The 25,577-nt window shown below is 40.5% G+C and overlaps 1 protein-coding gene across 10 annotated transcripts in view; it reads right to left on the bottom strand.

Annotated features, from left to right (window-relative positions):
* Ikzf1 (IKAROS family zinc finger 1 (Ikaros)) overlaps positions 1-25,577 on the bottom strand; it is a 99,500-nt gene that overhangs the window by 55,813 nt on the left and 18,110 nt on the right. For all 10 annotated transcript variants that reach the window (XM_013024449.1, XM_013024448.1, XM_013024445.1 and 7 more), the window contains one exon: positions 16,485-16,604. In XM_013024449.1, coding sequence (XP_012879903.1) covers positions 16,485-16,604 — 120 coding nt within the window. The remainder of the gene's footprint in view (positions 1-16,484; positions 16,605-25,577) is intronic.

The raw sequence follows: 25,577 nt of genomic DNA on the forward strand, positions 1-25,577 counted from the left end.
GAGGGAAAGAGCAAAGGAAGGGGAGAAGGGGAGAGGGAGAAGAAGAGGGAAAGAGAAGAAGAAGGAGGAGGAGGAGGAGGAGGAGGAGGAGGGGAGAGAGAGAGAGACAGAGAGAGAGAGAGAGAGAGAGAGAGAGATTGATTACAAGGCAATGCCAGCACCATCAAAGCCACAATGGGGAATCTTGCTTGTGTACCATGGTGTACTCAGGAAACACACCATAGCCACAGGGGCACACCCTGTCTCTTCAACTGCAGGAAGAGCAGGGGGTGGAGGCAGGAGGCATCCCTTACACAGGAAAGCTGGGGTCTGGCTGCACCCAGCAAGCAGGCTGTGGAACATCTCGGTCACTCCATCCACCCACAAATGGGCCATCAGCACTTGGGTGCTGAGGTGAAACAGCAGTTTGTTCTGTGAGGCTGCTGGCTGGCTGCTTCTTCATTTTCTCCAATAAAACATAGCTTCCTTTGCCCCTTGCCTGGCTTGCTCCACCAGCCCACACCAGCACTTCTTAGCCTTTAACGAGAGGCTTCATTCTCAACATGTTTTGGGAGTACATTTCTTTTTGGACAATGTTAGTCCCTCCCTCACTCTCTCCCAGAACAATTACCTTCTTCTAAATGAAGTAAAATTTCTCAACACAGAATAGTGATGGGAGAGCAAAGCACTGATGGCTCACATCTGTAATCCTAGTTACTCGAGAGACTGAAATCTGAGGATCACAGATGTCTGAATCCAGCTTCGGTGAGCAAGTCCATAAGACTATCTCCAATTAACCAACAAAATGCTATAAGTGGAGCTGTGGCACAAGCGGTAGAGTGCCAACCTAGAACAAACAAGGTAAGGGGCAGTACCTAGGCCCTGAGTTCAAGCTCTAGTATAAAAACAAACAAGCAAACAAACAAAAACACCAAACTAAACCTGACCAGAGAGGACACAACAATAAAATGAAAGAATGGAAAGAACAAAAGACCATCTATTTCTGCCTTTCATTCTGCTACTATGCTTTAGGAAATTGATTTGTTTTTACATGTATCTCTGTTCCTGTGTTCTCATTACCTTGTTCTGAACCAAAACTCACCTACAAGACTTATAGGCACACAATAGATAAAAGTTCAAATTGGACTGGACCCAGACTTTCTTGAACTTAAATGTGGATAAACTTTCAGAAGAAATGACAAAGTAAAATTTCACATTCATTTGGGATGACCAGGGAGAAAATGTTTTCAAGAGCAAGTTGATTTACAAACTCATTTTAGACACTAAAATAGACTGAACTCTGACTAAAATGTGCACAGGAAATATAGCCAGATTTTCCTATGAGCATAAGGCATATACTATGTTTCTTTTTTAAAAAATAAATTTTTATTATAAAAATACTATACAGAGGGGTTACAGTTACATGAGCAAGGTAATGAGTACATTTCCTATCAAGCATTGTTACCTCCTCCTTTGTGTTTCCCCTACCCTTCCTTCCCTCCTATCTCCACAACTACACTTCCCTCTCCCCCACCTCTCCACCTAAATTGTAAAGTTTGCTTTTCAACATAGTGTCTTGTACATCTCATTGTTACAATGGGTCAACCTGTATCCCTATTTAAGCATTTTGTTTTTTTCCCTTCCCCTCCCCAAATTAGAGGAGTGTATATATAAGATTCAGGGTACTGACATCAAATACAGTGAAAAACAGGGGTTATACCGTGGGGGAGGAACATACAAAGAAACAAAAAAATCACATGGTACAGTATAAATACGTTAGGAACAATAGCAAGCAAGCAAGAAAAAAACACTTGTATCCCTATCTTGGGGTTCATTTTGCTTCACATCATCTTATCTGAAGCAAGGCAAGCATTCTACCATTGAGCCACCTTCCCAGCCTTTTTTTTTTTTTTGGTGGTCGTGTGGCCTGAACTCTGGGCCTGGGCAGGCTAGCACTCTACCACTTGAGCCAAAGGAAAACAAAACTTCTCATTAATAGTTTATGTTATATGTTTGTTTTGAGAATTGTTAATGCTTTTTATACTAACAAAACATAAAACATTATTGTTAATTCATTAATTATTTGTGTCATTCTTCTGTCTTTTTCTTTCTCTCTCTCTCTCTCTTTTTGGTGGGAGTGGGTGGTCTTAGGGCCTTGCACCTGCTAGGCAAGTATCCTACCAATTGATTAGTACTTCTAGTTATTTTTTTGAAATATGGTTCCTAGAAAATTGAGAAGTATGTATGCAATTTTACAGATACTATATTTTCACTGGACAGTGCAGTCTTGGGATACGTGTCCATATGTTGTACAAATGCATTGTAGAAAGGCTGGGTATATGAAATTTCTAAAAAAGAGAGACCCTAGCTTCTCAACAAACACTGTCCATGATTGATGTTTCTAAGGCATAAAGATGGGTTGGGGTTGTCTACTTAGAATTTGAGCAAGGTGTGGTGCACATGCACACACACACACACACACACACACACACACACACACACACATACATACACACAGAGACACAGCAGGCTGAATTAAAGACAGATCTGTAGGGGACATTTCTTTTAATAATAAAAATTGGTGACTGAAGGAGGGAATGGGGTATAAACAGAATCCTTAAGAGAAACGTTCACATTCACTATGAAATCAAATACCAGAACCAGGTGAATAGTAGCTTACCTTTAAAAAGGCAAGAAAATGCAGTTCTTCTCAGGATTCAAGCCACCTCTCTCTTAAGCCTCAGCATTCTCTACCTGATACTAATTTCACTAAAACTGCTTTACCTGTAATGTTAACATTCAATCATAGGTGGCCACCACACCAGGCCACAGTTAATTGTCATGATTAAACATTACACTGAGAACAAAAGTGGTGAGAAATACTCTGGGGTCACTGGAAGATTCATATATATATATATATATATATATATATATATATATATATAGTTGCAATCAAGTTCAGCTGGAGAGCATAGAGATATTGCAAAAACAGTCAACACTCGGTCAGATTCTAAGAATAAGAATAAAAATAATCATATAGCTGCCTGCAGGGCTATAATAAAATCCTTTACTCATTTCAGCAGGATTTCACTTCTAGAGTTAACAGTCCTTCATTCTGAAAAAAAAAAAAAAAAGTACACGTGAATGATCGCCACTGGGCCCCGCTGCTGTAGCAGGGGGCGATTGGAAGGCCATCCACAGTCACTCCGTGCCTGCTAGGGAAGGACAGCGGATGGTTAAGCCTTCAGGCTTCACAGGAATCTTGGCCAGGTGACTTCAGTGGAAATGGACAGCCTGCAGCCATATTCTCTGTAGGGGAAGTACTCCCCTGGCAGCAGCCCATGCAAAGACACACCCTAGACCTGCTGCCAAGAGATGCCTGCCCTGAACTCCTGAAAGTAGGACACAAACGGCTCTGCTCTTCACTTATTAGAGTGAAATCCAGAAAGTGTCAGGTGCTTCAACACCCCAAAGCTTCTCCAGTCCCTCCATAGTGGGGTGAACTTTTGATCACATCGCCCAGATATTTGCATATGCTAAGCCCACACTTAGAAAGTGTCCTTGCTTCCCAGGTGCAGAGACCACAGGGTTGAGAGTGGGGTAGGGTGTTGTGGTGTAGGTCTGTGTGCACCTCTCAGGGGTTGCATTTAATCAACAAGAATCAACAAAGAATTTTGAAGAAGAACAAGCCAATTCTGTTATTTGAAGGATATTGCCAGGATGAGACCTTCCTAAAACAAATCACTGTAATTGAGGGATTGATTATTACAGTTTAGAGGAATCACACTTTGTATTTTAAAATTCTCCAAACTTACATACCAACAATACTGATGATGATTTAATTAAAGGATCAGGATCATTTGGTCATATTCCCCCAAGAACAAACTAAATCTAAGTGTTACAAAAGCATTTTGTTTGTGTGTATGTGTGTGTGTTGTGTGTGTGTTGTGTGTGTGTGCGCTGGTAGTGAGGACTTGGGTTCTGTCCCTTAGCTTTGCTGAAGGCCAGCATTCTGCCACAGATCCACTTCAAGCATTTTGCTGGCTAAATGGAGGTAAGTCTTATGGACTTTCTTGCCTGGGTTGGCTTGGAACCAGGATCCTCAGTTCTCAGTCTCCTGAGTAGTTAGGGTCACAGGTATGTGCCACTGGCATCTACTTAGTATTCTTTTTATTAATGTGTAGAAGCCAGTGGCCCCAACAAGTCACATTTGTGATATCAGCAACACAGATATATTGGAAACCTTTCTTGTGGGACAAATTTTATCTTTTATTGCCTCATAATCCTCCACATTATCCTCATTCTTTCATCAAACACACACACACATACATACTCTGCTATCCACAAACTCTCCTTTCCTTCTTTTACATTTCATGGTTGTTCTCAAGATATTAAAATTGTATTAAGCCAGTGCTAGTTAAGAAGATCTTAACACGGAAACAATACAGACCTAATTTGTAGCATTTGCCAATGTCCGTGGTGTAAATATTTCCAAGAGTGGTTGACTTCAAGCTTCCAACCAACCATTTAACAAGAGCTTGGCAGATTTAATTAATACAGAGCAGTCAGCTGACTGTATGTGGCTCCCAACTAACTGTAATATGCTTTTTGGGTTCCCTCTAAGTTTCTGTTTTCTGACAAATCTTAAAGTCAAAGGGTTTAAAATTCTGAGAGCTCTGTGGTTACTTGTGATATGTAGTTCCTGTTAAGACCTGGAAAAAGACAGGGCTTATCTGGAAGATTCCAGTAACTGGGACTCAACCACATACCACTTGTAGAGGAGGTCCAGTAAGGAAGCTTCAAGAAGGGGACCTCTCCCAAGGGCAAGTGTCTTCATGAACTCATCTGCTGCTATGGAAACTTTACAGAGCAATGGTTAATGCTCTGCTCTGTTTCTCTGTTTAAACCTTTCTACTTTTGCATAAAAGGAAGGGAAGCTTTTTTTTCTGAGTTATATTTACACTTCCCAAATCAGAAAATGTCCTAACCAGATAGGAGGACAGGTGGCAACTGGTAACCACAGTTCAAAACCTGTTTTTTTTTTTCTTTTTCCATTTCTTTCTAAAATGTAGAAGGAAAGTGAACAAAATGTCAGTTGCCTGTTTTATGCACAGAACTAACAAGTTTTCAACACAGAGAGAACAAAGCAGAAATCAAAATTGAGATCAAGAGGCAGAAAAGGAAAATGGTATCATAAATCTATCTACTCTGGTGCCCTTTAATCTTGGAGTCTTCATTATTTTCTTAAACCCACATGGGATAAGATGATTCTGAATTTAAGTTGTCAAAATGAGATGATGATATGATGGATTTTGTTTATGAAAATAAACTATGTTCCATTGTTATCTTATACCCTTGGAGATACAAAGTGAGAAAGGCTTACTGAACATGGGAAGATGGGAATTTTTCAACCTTTTCTGGTCCAGTTTTTTTTCCCTACGGGTCTTCCTTTAAGCCCCTATGTCAGGTTCTGCGATATTACTGACCACAGTAAAAAAAAAAAAAAAGAAGAAGTCTTGATAATTAACCAAAGATTGGTTGCCTCTGCAATGGGAGGTACTGGGGTAGGGAGGTGAGGATGGGTGATATGGGTATATAAGTGAATTGCAGTGGGCAGGACAGTCTCATACAAAGGAGCCCATTGGGAAAGAGTGACCCTCAATAATCAAGATGGCGAATTATCAGATCCTGTCCACAGTTTTCCTCCCTCACAACCTCAAGTTCCCTCCTCTGCTGTCCACTTTCTTTTGGCCTCCCTTTCTTTGAGAAGACAGAACCATTATCCCATCTACTCACTTAACGTAGATTTATGGAATACTGCTTCATCCCAGAGGATGCCAGGTGCTAGGGGACAGGACAGGGAGCAAGTCAGAGCTGGGTGTTTCATCTGTAGGTTGCTGTTAGAGCGAGTCTGTAGCATGAGCGCCTGCCTCAGACCTTCTCTCTGGTGGGGCCTTCTGAGTAGAGACCAGAGTGAGGGGGGTGGTATTCCACAGGAAATGGCTGAACACCACCACACCTAGTCTTTGAGACAGATGCCTTTCTGCCCTGAGACTCCTACTGGGCTCTTAGAATTTCTTCTCCACTAGTTTCAGCATACATCTACATATTCTCTTCCAAAACAATTTTCAGTAAATCCTCCTCCAAGTCCTACAATTCCCTCAGTTTCCTTCATTTTCCCATATTCTCTGCTTCAGCCTAGTGATTGCATTCCCCCTGCCCACCCTCCTCACCCCAACTCCCTGTCCTTTTTCAATCACTTGGCAGTCTGGCTCTGTCTACATCCCCCATTAAACTATTCTGAGGAAATGTCCTAGTGACTCTCAGGACCTTCTGGGTAGCTCCAGCCTACCCTTTGACTCTTCTCACCTTCATGAACATCTCCTTCTGGTGGTTTCCATGCCATATTTCTTTCTAGAAATATCACCTGAATCAAACAACTCATTCTGTCTCTTCCTTTGCTTTCTCTTCTAGACAGTTACAGTCTTCTTCAAGGCCCTCATTGTTTGGAACATTTCCCTCTCCTGTCCTTTTCTAGCTGGACTAAGGTCACACTGGACTAACCTTGGCATGCCAGACTGTTCCTTGGCTAAGATCCATCCCTGGGTCTCACCTTATTCCTGACTGTGAATAGCCTCTATTTCGCTCAGTCAGATCACTATGGTCCCAATCACTATGGTAGAAGTTACAGCCACTTGATGCGCACCACTTCTATCTGTCCTTTCTTCCTCTCCTGCTGCTGCCTCCTGGCACACATGCAAATGATTTCTCCTGGGGTCAAATATGTCTCACGTTGTTGCTCAGCAGAAGAATAATCTCTCCAACACATAAACCTGTAGGGGTCAACCCCTAGATCAACACCTTGGAAGAGTCCCCTGTTAGATGCCATCCCTCATACCTCAGAACATTTCTGTTCCTTTGTCTTCTCTGTTTCTGTTCTCCCTTCCTCCACTGTTCCTAACAGTTAAAACATGGTTCACTTTCATGCCCCTATTGAGACCTTAGTTGTTTGGTAACTCTTCCCCATTCTTTCTTCCTTACCCCACCCACAAGCCCAGCTAGGAACAATCCTTCCTTTCCACACTTATCTTTGCATTATTGTACAGCCATGGGTCTCCTGCCTTTAACTCTGAAGGTCCTCAAGGTAGTGGCTGGGTCTACCTGGCAGAGCCAAGGGCTTGCCATGCACTTGTCGTGTTGTGAATGGATGGGGTGTACTCATTTCTGCAGGACCAGAGAAAGAAAAACTAGAATGGAGATACCTAAACAGCATCCACACAAATCCTAATTAATATAAATGCAGCAAAGGACCATGGGGATAGTGAGCAGGGGCATTGCCAAGCTTAGGGTTGGGCATTAGAGACCTCTCAGGGCTTCGTGGTCAGCAATCTCCAAACACTGGGAGTAAGGACACAGTAGCTTTCCTGTGCACCAGGCCGGCCGAAACATGAGAGTGTCTCTGTGCCCCTCCATCAGCATCCTCATCCCACTAAGGCCACCCAGGTAGGGCCTGCAGGGCTCTGAGGACCCAGTTGTTCTAGTTGTTGGTACAGAAATGCTGCTTGCTCAGTCAGCCCCTTCATGGGCCCTCCAGATCCTTCCAGACTGACCTCCTGCTGCCCTGCATGTATATTATGAAGGGAGGTTGGGTTTACATGAAGTCGGATGGTTTTCTGCCCAAGACACCTGCTACCAGGGGTCACAGGTGCATGCTCTGCAGTCCCAGGTAACTTGAGATATCTGACATCTGTCAAGTACAGACTGATGAACAAGTAACAATGTCAACAGTAGAGGCTGCAATGACCATCTGGGTTGTGTTCTACCTTAGTGCCTGCCTTGCATGCATTTCATCCCTGACACCACTCATCTCCTGGGTGCAGAAGTGGCACAAAGCCACTGGCAGGGCCAACAAAGTAGAACAGAACAGAGCCAGGGCCCTAATAACCTGCAAAGCTCTCAGGCAGAGAGCGCTACCTTCTCTAAGAGGAGATAGCTGTGCCAACACACACACACACACAAACACACACACACACACACCACTCTATACATATACATACCATATACCATACATACTATGCATATACCATATAAATAAGCATCCCAATACTACCCACATGCACACAATCTATACATGCTACACATGATTTACACACATATATGCTGCATAAATATATACACCACAAATATACACCTCATACACATACACATATCACAAATACATATTCATCATATATCATGTACATAGTTATACCATGTACATATGAATATAACACATACTCCACACATATGCACATACACCGTATATCACACACTTGTTTAACTTTTCTCCAAGGATATCCCTAACCCCCTACTGCCCACTTTTACACAAATCTAGCCTGAGGTAACATGTAGTATAGTACCAGCTCAAGTTTACCAAAAACTGACAGGTTGCTCTGAAGACCACTAATTCTCAAGCCTTATGCACTGACCAAATAACCCAAAGGTGACATGGAAAGTTTGTGATTTAGAATTTACTTTGAAGGATGAAGCAAAATAACCTGCCACAAAGAAGCCTTTCTGGCCAAATGTGAAAAGGCCTACAGGGTGGGAAAATCATTCTTGTAATGCTTCTATCTCATGTTTTGGAAAATTCACGAAAGAGGGACACTTTGCAACTGATTGGTACTTGCAACAATAGTTGCTGTCTACACAAGACAAAGTAGAGAGAGTAAACTGCAGGACGAACAATGCAGAATTATTTTATGTTTTGTGGGTTTAAAAAATGTTTCCTCCTTTTTGTTACTGTTTTTTTTTATTTCTGTACCTTTTGTCTTGTATGTAACTTTATCTGATTTGGAGAGGGGAAGGGGAAGCACAGAAATGGTGGGAAAAAGGGTGAACCAACTCAGCAGTGATACTCAGTAGACACCACGTTGAAAATGAACTATACAACTTGGGGGGTGGGGGTGTGGAGGGAAAATTTTTTTAAAAAATCCTTCCCCATTGAGGAGGATGTGCACATTGAATACAATGCCAGGGCAACCTAAAAATATTTAAAATCCTTTCTATCATATTGCCATTGATTTTCAACCCATGAATTGAAAACCTAAGTTAAAATGTTTCTGTATGTCATGCTTAACATGCAGACAATAGAGAGTGCAAATGGAGTTGGAGAAGGCAAAAGTTGGGACTTAGGAGCCTGAGAAGCTATGTAGGCAGTCATCAACCAAGACAATGCATTTTCCTATCGTGGAAAAATGACTAATGTTACAAGAACAATATACACGCTAAGACAATGAATATTCTGAAAGACTAGAGAAGTACAGAAAAGATGAGTGAAATTTTCTGTCTTTCAGCAGCTTGACTTTAACATACCTAGTGATATGAATATTACACACACATAAAAATCATTGCAGCTAGTTGTTATCTTGAATTTTACAGTTTTCAGTTAGTATGTTAAAGATAGCTTGCTTATTGCCATTCTCTATTCTCATTTTGGGAATATTGTACAAATGCTATAGGTCATTATGTCCTAGGTTTTTTTTCTGGGTTGTCTTTAATTTTTTTGTATATGATTTGATGGCATTTGTTGGCATTCATTTATTATGTTAGTTTTGTGCTTAGTGTTTTATTAAACATAAATTATAAATATTCATAGCAAAAAATATTACCCCATTGAAACCATAACACATGTGTTCAACTCTGAAGACAAGAAAAAAATACAACCCCAAACAACAACAACAACAAAACTAGAAAAGCAAAGTGAATAAGAATCCAAATGATATGGCTTTGGTGATCTTTCAAAGGAGAAGAACAAATCGAACCCAAACCCCAGCCATGAGGCACACAGAGTTGGACAAACAGCTCTCTGCTTTGCACCTTTTTTTCACAGCAGCTTTTTTTCAACTGCAGCTCCTGTTCAGATGCTGCTAGATAATGTTTCTCCAGAGCTAAAATGGGGTTTATCGCTTCAGAAGAGATGCATTGCACAGATAAAGACAACTTCCTCTAGCTGCTGATTAGATAAGCTGCCTTACATCCGTACTCCAAACCCCACAAGCTGCCCAATCTCCAATGAGACCAGTTTCTGGCCGTTCTCTTCCCATCCTGAGAAACGCTTACCAGCTCCTCTCCCCTCCTCCAGGCTGAAGAGAAGCCACAGCCACTATCCACCCTTGGAGCACTCTAGTCACCTGCCAGAGTCTTTAAACTGAGGAGGACACTTCCCCCTGGGACACGCAGTTAAACATATATGAATTCTCTTAGGAGATCCAACTTCAGTCTTGAGACTTATGGCTAGTAAGGAGGGTTTTGTATTGCAATTGAATGAATTAAAAAAGAAAACTAGATTTATGTTATTACACAATCATTTCTTTTCCTGCTGTATTCCTAGGGGAGGGGAAGATAGAGATTTTTTTTCTACTTTTTTTTTCCTGGTCAAAATATTCAAAGCAAAGGGCTGTGTGTCTCTGAACACTAGAGGTTTGAGAGGCAATCTTCCTCTTTTTTTTTTTTTTCTTGGGTCCTGTCATGGGGCCTGAACTCTGGGCCTGGGCACTGTCCCTCAGCATTTCAGCTCAAGGCTAGCGCTCTACCACTTGAGCCACAGCATCACTTCTGGCTTTTTTCTTTTTGCTTATGTGGTGCTAAGGAATCGAACCCAGGGCTTCATGCATGCAAGGCAAGCGCTCTACCACTGAGCCACCTTCCCAGCCCAACAACCTTCCTCTTAACTACTGAAGGCCACCAAGAGATCCAAAGAACATTCTAGAATGTACTGGACACATATATATGTATGCATATATATAAATAGAATACATTATCATATGTATCATGCATTATATGTATATTTTATTTACTGTCTTTTCATATTCAAACTCATATTTCCTTCTGACCAAGAGTAAGCACTATGTAACACTATCCTGACTGTCAATCTATGCATTCCCCTGCTCATCATTTTTAATTTTTTTTTCTTATGGTACCAAGGTTTGAACTCGGTGCCTTGACTTGCTTGGCAGGCAAACTACCTATTGAGTCACAACTCTAGCCCTAAGCCTTGCTCATCTTAACACCTTCACCAGCCTAGCCCTGGTTTTTAACTTAGCTCTATGGTTCCTGTCTCTAGATTTTCCCTTGGATTCAATTCTAAAGCATGAATCTACCTGGCATCCTTCTCAGGGTTAGTTAGTGTTGGGAAAATGGAGGAGAATAGAAAAGTAATAGGCCAAACTCAATCATCAACAGGCAAGGACTGTTTATTAAGGAACAGTGATGAAGTCCAGCCTATTCCTTTCCCATTTTCCTCCATTTTCCCAACATTTAGTGTGTGATTTTAAGCTTCAAACCTTTCTTCTCTATCTCCTGGCCTGTCCTTTTCCCTATCTATGTTCCTTCCTGACCACCTGTTTTCCCACCCACCATATGCATTCATAGGCAACCCTCCATGCTTAAAGATAGACCTCATAGTGAAAACACTCCAGGACATGGCTAAAATCCTTAGCTAGCTAAGATAGAAGAGCAACGCAGTCCTGTGTGCCTGTCAGTAGAACTTTATAGACTGGACATGGAAACATGGAAGAGTGGATTAGAAAGAGCAAGTAATGAGAGGCAGAACTTGCCACTCGGAGAAGGACAACACTTGTAAGGAAGTATTAATAAATAAAGGCAGAAAATCACAAGGTTTTTGTTTTCAAAGACATCAATCTCACCTGCTCTCTAGACTCAAATCCTGACTTAAATCTTCAAGGGAAGATTTAAGAGATCCTGGTCAAGTTTTCACAATGTCAGCCTACTTTTCACTTTTCTGCATGTGTGTCCTGGTACCTGAGTAAACTTGGGGCTGCCTTAAGAGATCACTGAGTGCTTCCTTAGCTTCAAGATAGTTCAGACACAACCACATCAGAGAGCTGAGAGTTCTCAGCTTTTAAAGAGAGTTACAGTGTCTCAGAGCTTTAAAGGGATCACTTAAGAAGAATGAGCTAAGTAGAGCTACGGTCTCATTAAGTAGATCCATTCTGATGATTAAATTTCTCCTTGCCAGAAAGTTCCCCTCTTCATCTAACAAATTCTTCAGGCTGTATTTAAAATGCTTTGTTTCTTCTTACAAAGACCTGGAAGAAAAGTAGAGGTAAACAAGACCTCTTGTCTTGCTCTGCTGTGTCCTATAGTTCTCTACATTTATGCAGAGATCTAGTCCACCAATTGATATGATTCTTACTTTTCTTATTCTGGGAATGACACACCGACCCATGTTAGCTACCACTCATCATTGAAGGCCAAATTCAATCATTTCTCCCCAGTTAATTTATTACCATGGTCTAGTTTTATTTAGATTCTTGTAGAACTCAGTGACACCTCTAGCAGTAATTACAATATTTCCAAATCATCCCTTCCCTGTCTTTTCTAAGGCGGACCCTCTACTATCTTTTATGATCAAAACTTCTCTCATCATTATGATCAAATCTTTCCTCACTGTTATATTTCTCCCCATTTTTCCTTTTCTCCTCAGTTTTCTCTGAATTATCCACAGGGACAGCAAGCACCTTTGGTCTAAACTTGATCTGGAACACCCAGTACCCTAAATCTCTTTTCATCTTTCCCTACTCCAATTGATGCCTCCATTTTGTGATTGCATTCAATTTGCTTACTTTATGAATAAATTGTTATAATAATTTATGAATTTATCTTCTATGCTTGGTGATGTTACAATGTTACCCAATCCCTCTATCTTCTCAATTTAGCTACAAAAGACTCCTGTATAAATCTCACATAAATCTGTAAGGTTTCTGTATTGTACAAGTTGTATTATTTTTCAGCCTCCTCCTCCGCCTCCTTCTTCCTTTTCCTCCTCCTTCTTCCTCCTCCTCCTTCTCCCCTGCCTCTTTCTTATTCTTCTTCATTTGAGAATACTGGGACTAGTGCCAAGACTTGGTGCTCTACCAGTTGAGCCACACCTTCACTTGCAGCTTTTTGTTGGTTCATTGCAGAAAAGAGTTTCGAAGATTTATTTGCCTAGGCTGGCTTCAATCAGAGATCCTCAGATCTCTGCCATCTAAACAACTAGGATTATAGACATTGCCACCAGCTCCTAGTGTCAGCTCTTTTGACCCTTTTAAAAAATTTTACTTTTGCCAGTACTGGGGCATGAACTCAGGACCTGATTGCTGTCTCTTAGCTTTTTCCACTCAAGAATGGTACTCTACCACTTGAGCCATGGCTCCACTTCTGGCATTTTGCTAGGTAACTGGAAATAAGAGTCTCATGGGCTTTCTTGCTCAGGTTGTCTTTGATCTGTGATCCTTAGACCTCAGCTTCCTGAGTAGGAAGGATGAGCCACCAGCACCTGGCATCAAAACCCATTTTTTGTCCTTTTTTATTTCATGTCTTCAGCAAAGTGGGTCTATGTTGTTTTTTTCCTCATGTGCAAATTCACCCAGGGAAATGTGTTTAATTGTTCCGGATCTCTTGAAATGAGGAAACTGAGACTCAAGGAAGAAAATGGCTAGAAGTGATTTTCAATGTGTTCCTCCCTTCCAAGGGAGGAGTTTCTTTTCCTTTTCCGGTTGCTATCTTTCTACATTCTTTGTACTTTTGACCCACTTCCATGGAATGAGTTGATAAAATATAGCCCCAAATTTATTTTGTAATATTGTACCTTTAGGTTATGTACACAGTCCATTGGTTGACTGCTACCCATTGTAAATGATCTTACCAGATAACCTATCGCTCCTTGCTAAAGCAAGTGGATTTTCATTAGGATCGATACGGCATTGTCTCTAGCCATGGTCACCATAAGGAGTGGCTTTTAGATGTTTTTCTCTAGTGAGTGCTCTGGGGTCTTCTTTCCTCCTGGCTTTCTGTTCTACCCCTTTTCTGCCTGTGCCTGATGTGCTTTACCGGCTATGGGCAATGGCTCCTTTGACCGCCAGCTGCCTATAGGATCTTCTTGTCCCAGTGTTTGGGGGGCCCATTTCAAACAGTTTTCTCTGCCTGTCCCCAGCAAACCAAACACACCAGGCATTTCCCAGAGTCATTAAAGTTCTGCAGTTCCTGTTTTTTTAAATTTCATCTTGAAGGGAAAAGTAGACTTAACATCATGTCTCAGGTGGCAAGAAACAAGGAGAGGAACCTCCAGGAAGTGACAAACCCACTCCAATTTCAAGGGAACACCACGCTGGGTATAGCATGAACTGGGAGCTCAGCACTGGATGAAGGCTAGACAGTCCAGGGAAACGGCCACCAATGCCAACCAAGGCTGAACCTCGGCAGGGCTGTCACTCATTGGAAGGTGAAAAGGATGAGGTATGTAGGATATTTTTCTGATACTCATGACCATGACCTCTTATCTATACCAAGTGCACTTCATATTCCTCTCTACTCTCTAGGAATCAGTCTGACTTTCAGTTCCCTAAAGGATGCCCACGCCATGCGGACTCCACAGAGGCTCCCCTAGTTGCTGTAAGGATTTCATTGCAAGCCCTCTACTTTCCGTACAGAAACCAAGCCAGCATCCTAACTCTAATTCTGGGCTCTCAGGACATTATGGGGTCCATGGATAACTTCTTTTGGCTCTTGGCCCTCAAGCCCATTGCATGCTATGAACATCTCAGACTTGTTTGTAGCAGCTCTTTGTGTCCCTGTTAAGTGAGGAATCAATACTCATTACAGTTAAGTGCTTCAGGGATTAAACTAATGAGATAACCCAGGGGCACTTTCCCAACATTAGCTCTTCACATGTCTTCCACCTCTGCAAGTTTTTCTTTCTTTCTTTTTTTTTTAACCATTTATTCATTATTAGCTTGATGTTGTTAGTTAAGTTGACCTTTTAATTTATAACTATGTGTATTTACTAGGAATGTGTGTTAAATAATACAGCATACAGAAAGAGCAGAATCACTTGCCATATTCAGAAGATAATCTTTAAAATAAGCAAACTAAAATGAAGCATGTTCATCTGCACCCCAATTTTTGAGAAATCCTGAAATTATGTCTGTGACCTTAGAGAGGGGATGACCCACAAAGGTTAATTTTCTTCCTCTCACTTCCTTTCCACAAGCCTTGCTATTGCCTAATAAAAACTAATAAGCTCACAAATATTCTGGTTCTCTGGGTTCCTTATACCAAATGGCTTTAGTCCTATTTTTGTGCCATTAATTGCATTGCTAAGTTAAAACTTATAAAGAACTATTATGCCCAATATTAATTTCATTTCTAAGACACGTGGTACCGTGCACAATGTGTTTCCTAGTGATAGCATCAGGATATCCTTTATTTTTTATTATTATTTATTTATTTATTTTTGTTGGTCGTGGGGCTTGAACTCTGGGCCTGGGTTGCTGTCCTTGAGCTCTTCAGCTCAAGGCGAGCGCTCTACCACTTGAGCCACAGCACTACTTCTGGCTTTCTAGTGGTTTTTTGGAGATAAGACTCTCATGGACTTTCCTGCCTGGTCTGGCTTTGAACCGTGGCCCTCAGATCTCAGCCTCCTGACTAGCTAGGATTACAGGCGTCAGACACCTGTCCCTGGCAGGATATCTTTTAGAAAGACAAGTTGTAGGGCTTATGTGGCTGATCCATCCAAATAGTGTACCTCTTTGTACCTTGGCATCCTTTCAGATGCTCTTTGACGTAAATGAGTGCTCTCAATACCACACCTTTATCTTCTCTCTTTTAAACAAGTAGACATTCCAAGGAGTCAAGGACTCATTAGCTTATGAGAACATGCCACAGTGGAACGAAAAACTAGTCTTTTAAGCCAGAAACTGAGTTTAACTCTGACTCCATAATTTGATGTTGGTTAACTCAATGAGTTCCTCTGAGCTTCTCTCTTCTTCCAGTAAAATGGGAAAAACAGTTTTCCAAACATGAATGGTAATATGTGTAAATTACCAGTGGAGTGATTTGGCATTGTTCCAGTCCAATCCCTTTTTGAAAAGGAATATGAATGTTTGCTAATTTGGATAACCTACATTTCTCTGAAATATTTTGAATTCAAATTGTTTAATATTTGCCAAACATTTACTAATTTTCCATACAGTCGAATTATTTGAACAAGGTTGTAGCAGGTACCAAAGGAGTATGGGCTACTCAATCTTCTATTTCTACTTACATCTGACCTTTAACAAGTAGAGAGTCTAGGGATAACATATTCAGCCAGGGAGGCTCCTCCTAACTAACCCTTAGCTCTAAAGAAAAGTCACCTTGTTACAGCACAAAGAATGCCCATAAGATTTGATATTCATTCAAATGCACTGAGGAAAGAGGGAGTAATGGAGGCACACACCCTATAGCAGAGCGATCCTCAACTCTACCACTCTCTGACCTATGACTGTTTCTCTTCTAACATGCAAGAGGACCTTAATCTGCCTATGTCCACATTGTATTTCCTCAACTTGACCGCTGAAAGAAACAGTGGGTAAAATGTCTCATGACCCCTGATCACTGCTTTTGAAGGATACTAGGCGATAGCAATTTTGTAAGAACAGAGCATGTGCCATCCTGAAGGCTGCCAGGACAAGCCCACTTACCCATGCCACGGTCACTCTTGGAATTCTGCTGTCCTCCAGAAGTGGTGGAAAGATCTTCGGGGACAGGCATGGGTTCATCACCATCATCTGGAGTATCACTGACTGGGGGGCTTTCCTTTCCTGCAGAGAAAAACAGGGGTGTGAGGTTCTATTAGGCATTGGCCCTAGAAGCCCATGTGTCCAGGCCTCACCTGGGCAGCTAGAGAAGGCTGCAGGAGAAGGTGCAAGTAGACTGAGCTGATGTTTCCAGGTTGGGACCAACACATATTTTTTCTTGCAACATCACTGCTCAGGCATCAGTGGCTCAAGCCTGTGATGCTAGCTATTCAGAAGGCTGAGATCTGAGGACTGTGGTTCCAAGCCAGCCCAGGCAGGAAAGTCTGTGAGAATCTTATCTCTATTAACCACCAAAAAAATGCCAGAAGTGGAGCTGTGGCTCAAGCAGCAACATGCCAGCCTTGAGAAAAAATAATCTCAGGGACAGTGCCTAGAGTTCAAGCCCCAGGACTAGCACAAAAAAACAAAAACAAAAAATCCCTGAACATCATTGCCCTACCCAAGTAAACAAACACGAGAGATAAGAATGTGTGAAAGAAAAGCAAAAGCAAGTAACTGTGATCCCACACAATCCTACTATTAAAATTACAATATGATACATGCACACATATATATTTTATATGTATCTACATATTATGTAGTAGCATATTATTTTTCAAAATAAGCTATGCTTGGTACCATCATTTAGCTTGGCCTTGTACTCTATCTGGGCTTTTTTTTTTTTAACTCATGGCTGGTGTGCTACTACTTGAGCCATATCTCCAGTATAGCATTTTCCTGATTACATGGAGATGGAGATGGAGTCTATAAGAATGACTTTTCTGCCTGGGATGGCTTTAAACCATATCTTTTAGGTCTAAGCCTCCTGAGCACCTTGGATTACAGGGGTGAGCCACTGGCATCTGGCAAAATAAGTTAGCATTTAGACATTCTCATTGACATTATTTCTCCGCCAGGGCCCATTCTTCCATAGTTTCATTTATAATATATACATGATGATTTATTTGAATTCTACTTGTCAACTTATATATTGTCTTCCATCATTTTTTTCTTCATGACCAAACTACTGTTTGTCATCCACTGAATATTCTTCTAGCCAATCTGTGCATATCTTTAATGATCATTATCATAAAATATCTTCTCCAGAAATTCAGTGGCCAGGTCTAAAGACACCTATGTTAAAAAAAAATCTCTTCCCACATTCTAACAAAATTTCTCCGGTATGGCATTTCCCACTTATTCCCCACAAATTTGCTTGTGCTGGGTTTTGTTTGAGGACTCTGATAGGATCTCTTACTCGGAGCTACACAGGCTGGGTCTTTTTTTTATCTTTCCAAGATCCAGAAGCTCTTTTTCCAGTTGTATAATTGACTTAACTGAAGAAGGAGCAGCTGCTTGGGGAAGGTTGAAAAGGGTCCTGTGTCCACTGCAGAAAAAATCCTATTCCTGCATGCAAAGGTCTGTCACCATGAGTTCCCTTGGAAATAGGAATAAACTACAATCCATACAAATACAAAGGTTGCTATGCTTCACCAAGTAGTATTTGCCAAATAAAATTAGGTTTTAAAAAGTACCATCTTTATTTTGAATGGGTTAGAATTAATTTTGCTGGTAAGCGTAGGAATGAGGACTCCTGTTCTACTCTGAGGAATCCAATGTTGGGAAAATATAAGACGGTTCCTTCCCATTGAAGCTGAAAGTCCTACAACTTCTGTTCTTCTGGAGTTAACTTAAAAGTTAAGTTAGGAGATACAAACCACATGTGAGACATAGCTGGTGAGGACTTAAACCATGGAAACCAAGCCAGGATTGACACATGAAGAAGAGTTAATACCAAGATTCTAATAAAGTTCCAGGGCAATGAAAGATGTAATTGTAGGTGCCTCACAAGCTGGCAGCTGGCAGCTCAGCACAACAGGCAAGATGATCAACCCCTGTGGATGACCCCTGACTTCTGAGAGAGCATATAAATGACAAATCAGTTGTAAAAATGTCTAGAAAATGTGAGGAAAACTCATGTACCATTTCTCTATTGGTCTGAATAATAATCTTATAAAAATGACACCAACATTTTAGGTGACTGGCAAGACCAGTAAAATCACCCCCAATGTATAAAAGAACCTTTACTGGAATCTTTAAAATAGAATCTGCCCAAGTACAGAGAAGGTGCTTTGGGGAATAGTATTACATTCTCTAGGAAACAGACATTACGATATAATATTCCAGCTTAGCTGTAATTAGTGCAACTGGCATATTTTCAGAGAGAGCATTATTGAGTATATTTGGATAGCCAATACAAGATAAATAGTTAAAGATAGGACAGGATTATAAGAATTTCCCAAGGAAAAGCAAAAGGCCAAAGAGAAATTGATCGAAAGGGCTCATGTTACACTAAAACTTGGGCATGTGCATTGTCAGTGCTGGTTTCATTGTCCTAAAATAGAAGACTTTAAAAGTATCAGGAGCTGGGCACTAGTGGCTCACGCCTAATCCTAGCTACTCAGGATGCTGAGATTTGAGGATTGCAGTTTGAAGTCAACTCTGGCAAGAAAGTCTGTGAGAATCTTATTTGTAATCATTCACCAAAAAGCTGGAAGTGGAGCTGTGGTGCAAGAACCAAAGCTAAGGGACAGTGCCAAGGCCAAGAGTTCAAGCCCTAGTACCGTCTCTCTCTCTCTCTCTCTCTCTCTCTCTCTCTCTCACACACACACACACACACACACACACACAGAGTAGCTGAATGTCACAGTGCTATTTTTCACCTCTTATATGGGGAAAAATTCACAATAGGAGAATACAGGAAGTATATACACCATGTGACAACTCAATTTTAAACTCTCAACCCTTGAGGGTTTAAAAAAGGTGGTTAGGGGAAGTTTTCTTTTTGGTAGTAGCAAACTAATCTTATACCAACTTTTATGAAAATAAAAAAATCTGCATAAAATGGTAACTTGAAGATGTAGAAGCTGGATCAGCAGAGACCAGACCATTTGCTTTCCACAAAGTCTTGTAACAACCTGGGCGCCAGTGGCTCACACCTCCTACCTTTCTCAGGAGGCTGAGATCTGAGTCTCATGGATCAAAGCCAGTCCAGATAGGAAAGGCTGTGAGACTCTAATCTCCAATTAACTACAAAAAAAGCCAGAAGTAAAGTGCTGTGTCTCAAGGGGTAGAGGGCTAATCTTGAGCACAAAATCTCAGGGATAGTACCCAGGCCCTAAGTTCACCTCTTATTGCTAGAGAGTAAATGTAAACTTTTTCATGAATTCTTTTATGATTATCTTCCCAGTAATAACTCTGGAGTTCGCTATGATGCTCTGAGGCTTTGTAGATGCCATGGTACATGAGGACCAAGGGAGGAATGTGTAGGATCAGGACTTAGCCAATAAAGGGATGCCATAGTTTGGGCTCAAGTCATGCTATAATACATCTGAGTAGCTCTCAATTTCCTGTTTATTTTTAACTTAACTGATCTAACAAATTATTTCCCAGTAATTTATTAGGAAACAATACCAACTAGAGATTGTGGAGGAGCTGCTATCAACAGATGTGCCTCTTAAGAATGCTATCTGTCTCGAATTCTCACCCTAAAATGTCAGCTCTTAAGTGTCCCTGATCTGGTATCTTGATATTTATTTATTTATTTATTTCCTACATAGAAGAAAGAAAGAGTAATGAGAACAGTAGGGATTGTGATTCTAAAATCATGATCAATAGAACCTCTCAATGCAGAAGAAACCACACGGGGAGAAGGGAGAATAAAAAATTAGCCTCCTTATGCATAGTGGAATGGAGGAAAAAGTCAGACCCAGAAGGAGCCAAGTTGGTTGCACTCACATTCCCGCCAAGCGCTGAGACTTAATTCAACTTTTTCTTGCCTTAGCTCACTGATGGGTCTTAAGAAATCCTCTGATTTGCCTAAAAGCCCCCTAGTGTGAGTTGTGGTTGCTGAGACATTAACCACTGATGTGTGTCCTTGCCTAGTGATCTACATTCCTTCACTGCTGGAAAATATCCAGGATGCAAGTTTATGCCTTATGAAAACCTTCATGATGGGTGAAATGGTTTATATGCTGACTTTCAACACATTTACCCCATCTACCATTTAAAATGTGAAACCACACAAAGATAACAGAAGATTTAAAAAAACACACACACACAAAACACCAAATATTCAACCAACACATCCAAAATACAAATGCACTGTAGTGCATTGCTGTGGTGTGAAATTTAGGTCTAGATTTACCCTTCTGCAAGAGGGAAAAATAACATGGCTCATGTCTCTATTCAAGTGTGATGAAATGCTAAAAAACACAATGTTTGCCTAACTCAGAGGATTGGGGGAATATATAGCAATAATGACTGTGAATTTTCATATGGCAAATAAACATATGGTATTATTTAGTCAGCTGTAACATACAAAAGAAACATGTATAGTACCAAGTAGCCACCTTTCCCTAAGAGCATGCATAATGACATGTAAATAAATACACATAAGTAGACATTGTAAGACAGCAAATATTTAAGTTAAATGGAATGCTTTAGAAGATGCAAGAAGATATCCCTTGTTTAGAGTAATGAAAGGAAGTTCTGGCTAATTTACAAATATGCCAATTTATATTTAACTCACTATTAAATCTAATAAATAAAGCACTACCTGTGAAAAGTTTTTATGGGAAAACTAGACGAGAAATTCTATCATTAGCTTATCAATGATTTCTGAAGTAGATTATAGTTCACCCAACAAAGTTCTGGCAAAACTCCATCCCATCTCAAATGCATGAGTTTTAAGTATACATAATTACTCAAGGGACCATAATTCCTGGAGTAAATAAAAGCAGTATGAATATAGAACCTTTGTTCTATTATAAAAGTGTATGACAGTTACAATCTAGGCCTTATGGCCACAGACTAGATTGGACCATACTCTAGAGCCAACTCAGGCTTTTTGGGATTTCTTGTCAGTTACTTTAATTATCTAAGTTACTTAAGTTATCTAAGGCTCAGATATTTGTGATTTGGAGATAACTGTATCCTCTTCAGTGGGTCTTTGTTTAGTAGAAATGAGAAAATACTTAGGGCAATGTTTGGCTGATTCAAAGAGTTCAATCCAAGGAATTTTAACCAGATTACAATACTCATTACTATTTAAGAAATAATTCTTGTGTCTGTGTTACAACAAATACATGAACAGCACTGAGAAAATATCCAATAGCAAGGGTCTTAAATAGCCAGAAGGCCTTAAAAATCAATTGGCTTATCTAGGAGCTGGTGGCTCATGTTTTAATCCTAGCTACTCAGGAGGCTGAGGTCTAAGGATTGCAGTATTGAAGCCAGTCCAGGCAGAAAAGACCTTGAGACTCATATCTCCAATTTACCACCAAAAAGCCAGAAATAAAGGCATGACTCAAGTGGTAGAGCATCAGTTTTGAATAAAAAAAACTATGTCTTAGTCCCTGAATACAAGCTCCAGTAACAGCACAAAACAAACAGATAAATAAATAAATTTCACTGGCTCAAGTCTCTATTGATATGGAAGATCCATAGTGGTGCAGGAAACAAAGTAACCATCTCAGATCCCATTGCTGAAATCAGAATTGGATTCTAAGGTGCTCTCCTATCTCCTAGGACCCAGACTTTCAGATTACTTGGTTAATCAGAATCTAAACCAAAAGATAGTGCCCATTCATAACTAGTGTTTTCTGAAAAATGCTGAAAAAGAAAGAACAAAGAATTAGTAATTGTTCTCCAAAAGATAGAAGAGCTCAGTAGGCCTATTTCCTCCATATCTACAAAATACATTTATTGAAACTCAACTAGGACACTGCACTAAGGCATAGTTCAAGAACTGATAGATATGAAAGAAGGCAAGTATCAGATATTTCTGTTTTCAAGTATTTTACATACATGAGGTAGAAGCCTATGAAATTGCTGGTACTTGAATTTTTAATTTAAAAAAGAGGGTGATTCAGTAACACCCCCCCAGATTTGTTATTAAGAATGTCAATTTCTGGGCACCGGTATCTTATGCCAGTAATCCTAGCTACTCAGAAGGCTGAGATTTGAGGACTGAGGTTGAAAGTTAGCCTGAGCAAGAAAGTCCATGAGGGCTGGGAAGGTGGCTCAGTGGTAGAGAGCTTGCCTTGCATGCCTGAGGCCCTGAGTTGGTCTCCTCAGCACCACATAAGCAAAAAGAAAAAAGCCGGAAGTGGTGCTGTGGCTCAAGTGGTAGAGCGCTAGCCTTGAGCTGAAGATCTGAGGGACAGCGCCCAGACCCAGAGTTCAGGCCCCACGACCGGACTCCCCCCCAAAAAAAGTCCATGAGACTATTATCTTTAAATAACCACTAAAAAAAAAAAAACAGAAAATGGAGCTGTGTCTCAAGTGGTAGAGCACCAGCCCTGAGCAAAAATGCTAAAGGATAGTGACCAGTGAGATTAATGGCCAAATTAAAAAATAAATTGAAGTCAACTTGGCTGGGTGCTGGTGGTTAATGCCTGTAATCCTAGTTACTCAGAAGACTGAGATCTGGCAATCCTGGTTCAAAGCCAGCCAGGGCAAGAAATTCCAGAAGATTCTTACCTCCAATTAACCAACAAAAAGCCAGAAATGGTTGGGAGAGAAGTAGCCTTTGAGATTTCTCATCTCAACTCCTGTGAGATCAAATTTCTAGCTTCCACATATAAGTGAAAATATGCTGCATTTATCTTCCTCCTCCTAGCTTACTTCACTTAATCTGTGTTGTCCCAAATGACAGGGTTTTATCCTTTTATATGGCTAAATAAATGTTCAGTTGCTTCCATGCACCACAATTTCTTTTGATCATCCATCTATTCGTAGACCTCATCTGGGCCAATGGCATCTCACTCTCCTTAAATTCATTATGCCAAGTACCAACTGTCAGTTTGTGTGGTGCTTGAGTTTCCCTAGCCAAAGTAGGTGAATCCTGTTTACTATGCCTTGCTCTCCTGTGCTCCCCGAAGAGGACAGAAAGGGCAAATGCATATGCAATACTATCAATAAGAAGCTAAATATAATATTTCCTTTTCATGTAACCAATTTCTTCTTCTTCTTCTTCTTCCTCCTCCTCCTCTTCCTCCTTCTCCTTCATTTTTTGCTAGTCCTGGGGCTTGAATTCAGTGTCTGGATGCTGTCCCTAAGATTTTGTGCTCAAGGCTAGGACTCTACCTCTTGAGTCACAACTCTACTTCCAGCTCTTTGGTGGTTAACAGGACATAAAAGTCTCATGGAGTTTTCTGACTGTGGCTTTGAACTGAGATCCTCAAATCTCAGACAGATGTGAACCATCAGTGTCTGGGTGGTTGTAAAATTTTCTTAGGAAAACAAAGCATAAGTTTTAGGAGAATAAATTCAAATCATGCTAAAAAATAGATAATAAAATAAGAGTCTTTCTTTTTCCCAACTCACCCCTCTCTTCCGCCTCTCAGTTTCTAAAGGAGACTAGGTTAATAAAGAATAGCCTAGCCATGTACTACTCGTGGCTCACGCCTGTAATCCTAGCTACTCAGAAGACTGAGCTCTGAGGATCATGGTTGGAAGCCAGACTGGGCAGGAAAATCTGAGATGCTTATCTCCAATAAAACTACTCAGAAAAAGCCAGAAGTGGCGCTGTGGCCCCAGTGGTCGAGCGCAAGTCTTAAGCACAAAGAGGCTCAGGGACAGCATGTAAGCCCCAAGTTTAAGCCACAGAACTAGCAAAACAAACAAACAAGAGCAACTCTAGAATTGTCCTAAATATCTATACAAGCATACAGAAAAATGTGTGTATGCATTCACATGTATATAATTTTTTTTCAGTTGAGACATCTTTCTGTTTTGGGGGCATTTTTTATTGTGAGAATACCATACAGAGGAGTTACAATTACATGGGCAAGATAACGAGTACATTTTTTTATCAAGCATTGTTGCCTCCTTTTTGTTTCCCCTTCCCATCCCTTCCCGTACTCCCCCCACCTCCCCAGACCCGATCCTCCCCCTACCACCAAAGTTGTAAAGTTCGTTTTTCGACATAACGACTTGTACATCTCATTGTTGCAATGGGTCCACTTGTATCCCTAGTTAAACGATTTGTTTTTCCCCTTCCCCTCCACAAATTATACCAACATCAAATACAGTGAAAGCAGGGGTTATACCGTGGGGGAGGGACATACAAAGCAACATAGAAATCATCTTATAAATATGTTAGAAACAATCACATGAAAGAAAAAAAAACATTTGAATCCTTATCTTGGGATTCACTCCCTTAACATCAATTTATCTGACCTTTTCTGCTTGACTCAGGCATATTCTAGTTATTGCAAATAAGGGAAACCATGGGACCTATGTTTCTTTGGACCTGGCTTACTTCACTTAATATAATTTTTTCCAAGTCTTTCCATTTCCTAATAAATGGGGCAATGCCATTCTTTCTGATGAGGCATAGAATTCCATTGTGTATATAGTCATACAACGGACAAGGGTATATAATGTTTTCTTTTAACCCATGGGATCATTCTTCACATGCATGTATTGCTGACTCTTTTCCAGTCTATTCATGCCACCCTTGTTTGTATGAGCTGCATATACAGTTCTATTGACATGCCTAGTTTTTAACTATTATTAACAAGACATATGGTCAAATATTCTGCACACTTATGAAAATCCATTTTCTTGTATTAACTTTTTAATAAAGGTTTTTAATTGTAATATTGATTTATTGTTTATCCATATATTTGTATTTATCTGTACTTATTATGGATCTGTATGTTTGTAGCCCAAGATGACTTCAAACTTCCTGTGTAGCCCAGGCTGGTGGTAAACTCATGATCCTCTTAACTCAGCGTCTGGAGAGCTGGGATTATAGACATGTACTGCCATACCTGCTGCATTTCTAAGGTAAATAACAAAGTCTAGTTGCTAGATGGTCACATGAATACAATTTTAGTGTTCACAAATATATCAGCCCATTAAGACCACTTTTACTTCTAAATGTATGTAAGGTGAATGAATGCTATCTTTTGAAAGCTGGCCTTTTGC

This window comes from Dipodomys ordii, unplaced genomic scaffold (genome assembly GCF_000151885.1).
Source record: "Dipodomys ordii isolate 6190 unplaced genomic scaffold, Dord_2.0 Scaffold76, whole genome shotgun sequence".
Lineage (NCBI taxonomy): Eukaryota > Metazoa > Chordata > Mammalia > Rodentia > Heteromyidae > Dipodomys > Dipodomys ordii.